At 29.0% G+C, this 10,572-nt stretch overlaps 1 protein-coding gene across 3 annotated transcripts in view; it reads right to left on the bottom strand.

The window, feature by feature from the left end:
- Nucleotides 1-1,932: 1,932 nt before the first annotated feature.
- Nucleotides 1,933-10,572, bottom strand: part of LOC145311887 (protein tramtrack, alpha isoform-like) — an 88,214-nt gene continuing 79,574 nt past the window's right edge. For all 3 annotated transcript variants that reach the window (XM_080150917.1, XM_080150919.1, XM_080150916.1), the window contains exon 5: nucleotides 1,933-8,505. In XM_080150917.1, the coding sequence (XP_080007043.1) occupies nucleotides 7,601-8,505 (905 nt within the window). In that variant the 3' untranslated portion in view covers nucleotides 1,933-7,600. The remainder of the gene's footprint in view (nucleotides 8,506-10,572) is intronic.

Here is a 10,572-nt window from a genome sequence, read left to right as displayed (position 1 = left end):
AATTACACTACTAAAATCTAATTTGTCATAAATTAAAATAAACATGTTACATTATTGCGTAAATTTAGGTTTCTGCTCAAGGACATTTAGGACATGATCATAGAGATGCTTCGCTTATAATTGTGTACCTTGTTGTTCTATGAATAATTATTCAAAAAATCAGATGCATAGGATAATTACATCATATCTAACAGTTATAGGACTATAATACTGAAATCGTTTGAAATCGATAGGACAATTCTAAATGTCCAAATTAACGAAAATAGCTAATTATTAATTATAGAAAAGCTTCGGATTTAGAAATGTCTTCAAATTTTGTCTCTTTAAGTGATAAATACCAGACCAAGATGTAAAATATCGTCTTTTATATTAAATTCAAAAATTTATGTCTAGCAAGGTTTGGTGATTTTCTTAAATTAATTAGAAAATGCTTGTAGATTTTGTGTAGCGAAGAGGCTCAAAAAACAAAAATTTAAAAAACTTTTCTCACGGGTTTAATTAAGGAAACACGTCATGGCTTTTAGAGTTGCATATTTTTTTTAAGCGATGCTTTTTCTACATGTAGGTTCAGTCCGTCCGTCCGTACCAGACAGCTATTATCTTTAATTAAGGAATGTTTTAATTATCCTACCGATTTCAAACTTGGCTTTATGTTGTTCTTGGTATGATTTTTTAGCTTTTTCGAAAATTGTTCTTTACTGTTAATGATCCTTTACACATGATTTTTTTCATTCTAATTTCTATGGCAACTAGGTAAAATGTAAAAAGCGAAGCATCTCTTTGATTAAGTCTGAAAATGAAACTGTATCCCTTTTCAGCATATTTATATGGAATTTTTTCTTCAGATTTCTTAATAATGTTGAATATCGGAATAGTTATTTCTCGCATCGTATTATAAACGACTTTCCGCGGATATAGAATGTACAATTATGAGATTAAAACTAGTTTTTTTAGCCCTGAGGTGCCAAAGGCACCGGCTGAAAAAACTGGTTTTAATCTTATGATTGTACATTTTTATATTCGTAGAGAGCTGAATATAATACGATGCTAGACATAGTTTTTTCGTATGGATGAGAACCAGTTCCTATCCACCGGATTCGAATGAATACGAGAAACGTTTTTACTTTATATATGTTATTTGTTCGACTGTCTGACCGTCTGATATTTTGAGGTTCGCTTTCAAGAATGTTGTCAACCTTGTTTTACTGGAATTAAACTTATAACAGTTTGCTAAAAGAAGAGCAAAACAAAACGAATCTTTTTGAAGGAAAAAGTAAATTTATAGAAATTGCGAAGACAATGAAAACAAGAATGACAACATCCATAAGTAACACTGAGTATTTGTGAAAGGACTAACAGTCAAGAAGAATCATAGAGAAAATGTTCAGTTGATAAATGTGAAATAATTCTTAGAAATTACGAACCTTTCTGAAAAAAAAATTTGGCCTGACCGACAGACTGACGGACACTGAAAATTATACATGTGATGCTCATTGTTAAGGGTATTTTACCAAAAATTTTTAGCCGTCTATATTCAATAGCATCCAAGAAAATTCCATTTTCCCCATAGCGTTACAGATGAAGATGGACTGACGGACAGAAAACGTGAATTATAGAGTAGCTTCGCTACTAATAAGAAGGAGGTAAGCAATTAATTATGAATTCAAATGGCTTGAAATAAAATACGATTATCAACAATACGTACTACCTCCATTAGCTTGATTTTATCAACGTATTTTTTTAAAATCAAATATTTGTTGGCTTTGTATTATTGCATTGATTATTGATGTAATTGTCTTACTTTTTGTTACCTGGATGCTTTTTTGAACAATTTTAGCAATGGTACGACGATTTAGGCGGCTACAAAGCGTTTGCGGTCCAATAGTTCGATTTTTATAAAATTACAAAATTAATAAAACAAAAAATACAAACTACTGTTATATTCTTTTATTTTTCACTGTAAAACATAATAATGATTACATTCAGCATTTTATATTAATTTTACATCTAAACAAAACAGTCTCTCCATAGTTTTAGTAAACAAATAAAAATGATAATTAAATTGTAGCTTGGCTACTGAAAAAAACATACATTGATAATATACTCTATATAGTGCTGCAATTACTACAAGTTAATCATTATAGATCAAGACTTTTAAAGATTACAATAAAAACATTTATAAGATAAAAAAGATTAAAAAGTGCCTTTAAACAATTTAAAAATCCATTATCATGATATTCTATAAAAAAATTCTTTAGAAAACAAACAGGAAAACAATAAATTTTTAAAAATTGTTCTTTTAAAAAGACAGAAAAAAATTGGGTAAGCTAGACTTTAATCCAGCAAAATTAAATATAAAATAAAGCAAAATTTAACCTCATAAAGGAAATAACTTAAAATTTTATTTAAATTTTTAAATCAGATGATTTCTTTGAGTGATAATATCAATTTTTTTATATTTAACCTTTAGACTTTTGTGTTATTTTATTTTATTGAAAGAAAACTAACCCTTAAATTTCCAATATGACTTTATGTTCTAAATCCTAATCCAGAATAAATTGACACCTAGAACTATTTCTTTATCCCTCTATCTTCTCTTACACTGCTAAACTATCTATTTTAAATATATTTAAATTGAATTTATACAAAACAATTAAGTTAAGCTATTGATCAAGTTTTAAATCAAATACGAATTATAAAAAATAAAGGTATTTTTCCCATCGTTTAAATCAATTAAATCATTACCATAGAAAAATAGTTTAATTAGCTTGTTTTACTGTTTTAATAGCTAACTTATTTACCAAATTTAAATAGATTTGTAAAATATGTGCTCTTTAATTTAGGTTACAAGATATACAAACTTTTTTATTTTATATACTATAGATGAATGAATAGACATAGAAATTTTAAGAATATGAAATATATAATTTGTTAATTTATATTGATAGATTAATTCATTTATTTGATTATCACAATGTTCTGATAACAGATTAAATAGATTCAATTTGAATTCAAAATATTTTGATTTATTTTTGTACATGTGCATTGCTTTCAATTTTAAATGTCTCATTACTTCAAAGTTATTAACCAATAAAATGTAAATACCATATATTTATAGGTTTACCTAACCCCCCCAAAAAACTTATGATTTATGAAAATTGTGTTTAGGTTTTAAAAATAATGCATGTTTTGTTTAAAAAAAAATTCATATTAGCAAAATTTTAATCGAATTTGTCCTTTAATACGACGTTGTCCCACTCAACTTTGCCTTGGACTATTTTAAGTGAGGCTCTTTCATCGGATAAATAAAAATATTTTGTTTATTATTAATTTTTTGTTTAAGTCTATACTTTTTTTTTTGAGTTTTATGGTACATATATTTACTATATATTAACTATTGTTTATGATATAAATATTCATCCTTTCTTCATGACGATTTAAAGTACAACTATTTGGGTTATTTTCTTGAGGAAAATCTATTTATTCTGTTATCAAAAGATTTATTACAAACCTATAAAAGTGCTCTTACAGTATAGCCATAATCCCCCACCCCCTTTAAAAAAAAACATATACTTTTTTTTGTATAATTCAAGAACATAGAACAGTGGTGGTGAAAAGAGGTCTTAGGAAAACCAAACACATTTAAAGTGATAAATAAAAAAGAAAAATTAAAACCTAGATTTACCAATGAAAAATCCCTCAAATTTACTATTTCATATGATTGGTTGCTTTTTACGAATGTATCTCTGTACTTTGTAACATCATGAATACCTTAATTTGAATAGATGGCTATAAGGTAAGGGCACTGACAACTGTATGACGATTATTTGATAGATAGATGTGTTTTCTGAATTAATATAAATTGTGTATTTACAATTCTTGTACAATATGGTGCCTGCCTAGTTTATTTAGCTATGCGTGTCACAACGTTATCAATGATTATACCAACGTTCAACATAAGTTACATATTTATAAAGACGAACTAACGGCCCCTAATTTTAACTCCGTAGTTTAATATCCTGATTCTAATTTTCATTTAGGTCAATTTGAATTTATAAAAACATCCAAACATTTTTTGAATCCCAGCTACTTTGAATAAAATCATTCTCGTTTCAAGAATTAAAATTTGTTTTCATGAGAACGAAAATATAATCATTGATTTGTCATAAGAAGTTGCTAAAATTCTCAAAGTTTATAATTTATAAATTTTAGAAAGATATTTTGCTAGCTGTTGTAACTGCCTGAAAATTATGATTGATATTCGTTTCATAGATTTTTATTTTAATAGATTTATTTTGTGAATAGACAACAGTATTTTCAACCAATTTCCCTACTTTTTATGACACAAAATTCAGAATCCGTTATACAGGGAAAAATATAAACCATTAGAATATCAATATTAAATTTTATCATACCAATAAATCTAAAATTTTGCCTGTACTACAAAACCTAACCTTTTGTACATATAGTATATTCGTAGCAGATAAAAGATGGCGACCACACAACATATTACTGATACGTTAATCATATCTATTTATAAATTTAAGTTCAAGCCAGGTTTGTATTTTATGTCTATTGATTAGCTTTCAAAATTGGTGAAAAATAAAAGCTAACTAAAATTATTTAAAAATGCTATCCTCTTTTAATTCTCTAAAAAGTTCAGGTTATAAAAACAGGAAAAATATAGAATTAAGGAGGTTTTTCTGCTTAATATACATTGTTAAAATGATAAATTAGCACATACTAGTAACATGTTCGTGTGATCACCGCTAAAAGATGCATTTTCCTTGCTAAAAACTAATCTGACTTTGAAGACAAATTATATCGAGGTAGTCACATGTTAATACCAGGGACTAGGGATGTGAGTCCTGAGAAATTAATAATAAAACAGGGCAAGAGCAAGATTAATTTAAGGAAGCTATGTGCCTTCAACAATTATTGTGCAAAAACATCCTTAAATTTTTTCTATTAAAAACAATTTATCACAATAAAAATAATGTTTTTTCTGACAATTTAAATTCCTTTTCTAAACTACTCCATGTCTGTCTTAATACTTAAATATCAAATACACATCCTATCCCTGGTTAATAGATGTTATAGTGTGTTTATACAATATAGATAACCAGTTCGATTATCAATTACTATTTTATTGAAATAGATCTAACATAGAACAATTGACAAAACTTTCTGCCATATAATGATTTAAACTCTAATATTGTACATGCTATTCATATATTAATGTTTTTACTTGAAGAAAAAAAATATTTAAAACATATTTTTTATGGAACTAGATCCTTTTTTTTGTTAAATGTACTTTCAATTTAATTTTAGTTATCTATATTGTATAAACGCATATTGAGAAGCCTTACCAGCAATTTTTGCATTACTATGGTCAGGTGACAAGATATATATAATCATATATTATTTATATTTATATACATATACCATAAATTAGTTTATATATCTTAAAAATATGTTTACTATGAAGTTATTATAGACTATATGAATTCATAGATTGTTTTTTTTTTCAAGTCAAAAATATGAATATACCTTATGATCTACTAGCTATAATTTGTGACAATTATAAAAAAGTTATTTTATTATCTTATTATAAACTTTCAATTATATTGGATTAGCGGTGTTTTATTATTTTAGTAAAAACTACTTTTCAATTTTAGCGAAATCTCAAAGTTTATTAATTGTAATGATATTTTACTGTTTTATAATTTGATTTGTGTTTTCACTGAAACAAAAAAATTCACCACCAATTTTAATTTTTTTTTTCTAAGCTAACTATTGAATATTAAAACCTAATTTGTCTCTACTTTATGAAAAGTTACATCTTAAAATTTGTGGAGCACCCTTAATTTCAAATCATATTTTGTTTATCAAAAATTTTGTTTTTACTAAACAACATATAATTATAGCAGTTTTGATCTATTTTTTCTATTAAAAGCCTAATATTATAAAATTACATTTTTGTAGAGAATTTTTTGAGGCAGTCATTTATTTACCTAGCTATCAAAACAAAGCTTTTAATATTAAAATAAACATTATTTAGTTTTCTTTTTAAACACTAGCAAATTTTTGTTATATTTTCATAAATTCTTAAGTTTATGTTACATACAATTTTGATAAATTTGTTACCTATTAATACATATTTGAAACTATCTAAAATTTGTTACTCTGACAATCTTAGAAATTTATAATCTTTTATACACAATTATTTTAATTGACTTTCATTCATATATTTATTCTAGAATATTTTCCATTGATTCAAAATTACATTTTAAAAATAAAGCTAAAAATCATTAATTTGGGATTATAATAAAAATATGAACAAAATTAAAAAAAAATTAAACTTTATAAATCTTAAAATTTATCTACAATTATAAGTTTTATATATATGATATATCTATATTTATTATTATATAATCTATTACTAAAAATGATGAAAGAATAAGGAAATGTATTAGTACAATTATATCACTCAGTTGAAACCACTCTCATGTGTGAGTGTTGTAATAATAATAAAGTAGCTATGCAACTCATATTGTTTTCATTTGGAAACTAAATTACATCAACAATTCAAAAAAAAGAACATTAATACATTAAACTTATTTTAAGAAACATACATGATACAGTACAGTAAAACAATCAAATAAAACTTTTTATAAAAATCTTTTCTTAATTAAAAAGTTTGACAAATGAGTTAATAAATTAAAACATAATGCCTTAAAATATAATTTTAATCTGTATGTATATAATATAGATAATTTTAATTTCAATAACCAGGAAAAATATTTCAGTAATGCCGCATTTTTTAGGGAAATTGAAAAAAAATCCTATAAAACCATGCAAATAGATCTCAATTTTTAAATATTCACTTATGAAATATTTTTTTGTTGTAATACAATTCGTATAACAGTTTCAATTTTGTGTTGGCAATATTCTGAAGTTTCTATAGATAGCTCAAATTATGGTTCAAAAAAGATGTACATGATTATTCTAGACATCCTTAAAAAAACATTCATTTTTAGTTTTTAAAAAAATCTTTTTTCTTTTCCCTAAAACTAATTTATATTACTCAGGTTATTTAGTTACAAAAATTGCCAGGGACACCGGGTTACGTTACACACAAATATAAGCAAAGCGTTTTCATATTTTCATTTCAGATATGGAGGGGACAATCATCATTTCAGGAGATTTTTGGATTTTGAGGTGCAGACTTTTTTGTTTAATGTTTTTTTCTTCTTCATATTTACAACTTGTTATTAAAGTGTTCTGTTTCTGATTGCATTGTTTGTAAACATTTGTGTTAAAAAATCCACAAAAAATGTTCTTTTTATCAAAATGTAATTTGTTGATCGATCCAGTAAAATGAGGGAGAGGGATGTTTTAAATTGATTTCATAATTCTTGTACACTCAGGGGAAGAAAGGAATACTTGAGTTTTCATGTATATGATTTCAGGCAGGACCAGGGGCAGGTTATTTCTCCGCATTTTTTCATGTATTGTTTCATCCTGCTTGTTTTTCTTGACCAGCTGGTATATTAATATCCGGTTGTCTGTCAGGATGATTGATTGATTGATTGTGTGGTCAGCTTGCCTTACCAGATCCTGATCCACTGCTTGTGTGCTGTCCATGCCCGACTAGCCGACTCATTAGCTTGAACATCTCACTGCCAGACGAATCTGCCTGCAGTTTGGCGTCCACAACGCCCGCCGTGGGATCTTCTAAACCTGTCAGGAATGACGGAATCATAAAGTGGGGCGGCGAGGCGAGGCTGGCAGTGGCGGCGGCTGAGTCAGTCTTAGGAATGATACAGTCGTGGACCTGTTTCAAGTGCTGCTTCATTTTGTCAGGCCTAGAGAATTCTTTCTGACAAACCGGACAAGGAAACACTTTCCGTTGTTGTCCCTCGTGATACAAGAAAGCGTGGCGCTGAAAGCTGTACTTGTTCTTGAAACTTTTATCTAGCTGCATTTTTTCGCACTCCAGACAGCGGAAAGACCCATCGCTCGACATTTGCGCGTATTTCAGCAGGTCAAGACCGCGGACGGACATGTCCTGCAGGCTTTCTGATTCTGTGCCAGGTTGGGAGGCTAGATTGCCACGAGTGCCTGAAGGGGAACGACCTGGAGAACGGCCTGAGCCTGGCGGCCGTCCAGGCTTGCCCGGAGAACCTGTTCTTTTACCTGGAGACTTTCCCGGCTTGCCTTGTTGTGGCCCCATGGGATTGGGAGGAGTTAGGGGAGGAGGTAGTTGGGGATTATCATGGAGATGATGTTGATGTTGTTGTAATAAAGGTTTGGTTGTTAGAGGTAGTGGGGAGTGGGAGGAGTGGGCATTGTCTTGTTCATGGAGATCTGTACAATCCTGTATACCTGTGGGGGAGGGACTAGACTTCTCCGAGGACACGGAGTTTAAACGTGTCTGTAAATCTAATACTTGATCTAACTTATCTTTACCATTCACATTAATTCGTGAGTTTATTAACAAACCTGAAATAAAATTAAAAATATTAGTTATTATTGTCAATGTCTAAATAAATGTAGGTATGTATAATGTAAACTTTTTATTCATACTCTTTTAAAAGCTATTGGTTTTAAACTAGGATTTTTTGTTTGTGCAAAAGACTTTTACAAAACCTAACCACTTTAAACTGAAGCTAAAAACACGAGAACATAAGTCTTATTTCTTTCAAACATTTTGTAAAAAAATTTTAAACTTATATTGTTTGTACCATAGCAGGTAATTTTAGAATATTTTCAAGATCATGGAGAAAAAAAACAAAGTAGTGGGTTTCGTCGTATTTTCACAGTAGCTTAGCTTTTCTCTTATTTCAAGCCCCTGTGGGGCAATCATTAACATTTACCTAAGCTAACCTAACCTAAATAACCAATCAATAGCTACTGTAAAAATATGACGAAACTGGCTATTTTGTTTTCTTTCCATAATTCAATTTTTCTTTATAAGTAATGCAAGTAATGTTTAAGTATCTCCATAAAAACAAATTCATTTAACTTTCAAGTGAACTATTTTGCTTTTTATTGAGTTCTTGAAAGTAAGAAAATTTTAACAATACTCAAAATCATTTGGTTTGTAATTAAATTATATAATTGTTCTTTCTAATTAAGGAAAGAAGCCAGTTAATTATTTTACAATAATACGTTTTTTTATTCGGAAGCCACAACAACATTCTTCAACATGAAGCACAGGAAAGTGTCATGTGTGACGTCATAAAAATACATCTAGGGATTAGAGTAGAAGTTGGAAAGGAAACCTCTAAAAAGAGATGAATAATAGACGTATTTTTGTGACGGCACACATGTCACTTTCCAGCGTTTCCTTCAACATTTATCTATTGTACAACAATCTTTTTATGTGATCTAATAATTTCTGTAGTTTAGACTTTCAAAAAGCATTTGATATTAAGAAAATAATTTTCTTAACATGTTGTTAGTATCCATAAGTAGAGCAGCAAACAGACATTCACACACAAACAAACACACAATCTCATACATTTACACTCCATAAGAGAATAAAATCATATATAACACACATTCATTATCTCATTTCACACAGTAAAAACCTTAACATTTTGATGATAAATATCGACAACTCACCTTAAAAATCAAAGACGGACAAAAGAACAAGTATAACATACATAGACGTCCAAGGAGGGGGGGGGGGGTTAAGGGGTAAATACCCCCCAAAGTGAATTTTGAATTTTCAAATTTTACCCCCCCCCCCCAAATAAAAAAGCTTCCCTCTATGATATAAAGATTACCCCCCCCCCCCCCCCCCCCAAAATGAAAAAGCTTGGACGCCCCTGATAACATATCATCTCAACAACAACAATATGCTGTAAAAAATTACTGATAACTAAACAAGGCGACCAAGTAGAAGTGATTAAATTAACAGAAACTAAGTGGACAGAGTAATCCTAACAATTAAGATAACATAACAGACAAACCGAAGAACAAGAAACATATAGAATAGATATCCATTAGCAGAATATTCACGAGATGATAATAGCTGAGAAAAAATACTCTTCAATACTCAATTTGAACTTTCTTTTTTCCTAATATCAAGATTAAAATTATCTGTACTATTCTATATATTCTAAAAGTGAACCAAAATGTTTGCAACTTTAATGAAAGCATGGTATTTTCTGGAGTAGGTGGGGTAGGCTAACATGAACATATTTTACATATCATCCTTATAATAAACTAAAATGATGTCTGTGTGTACCGAAGGATCTCGCTAACCTCTGAACCGATATGGTTCTCCATTATAGTGTAGGTCCTGGGAAGGTTTATAACTATTTTTGGACAGGTACCACCAACCTCCTTAGATAAATCACCTCTAGAAAAAAGACCCATCCCCTCCAAAAAAATTATATTTCCCCACCCTCCAAGTGCCCTAAAAGGCCTCTAGGGACGTCGCCGCTAGTCCTAATAATAAAGTAAAAGGATCTCTGTCCGTCTGTCTGAATGTGTGTACTCGCTAACCACAGAACCGATTTGGTTCTCCTTTACAGGGTAGCTTCTCATAGGTCCTGAGAA

This window comes from Acartia tonsa, chromosome 2, assembly GCF_053477335.1.
Source record: "Acartia tonsa isolate MP-2025a chromosome 2, ASM5347733v1, whole genome shotgun sequence".
NCBI classification, from domain to species: Eukaryota; Metazoa; Arthropoda; class Copepoda; order Calanoida; family Acartiidae; genus Acartia; species Acartia tonsa.
Note: the sequence above shows the minus strand (reverse complement) of the source record. Positions and strands in the feature narration are given on the sequence as shown.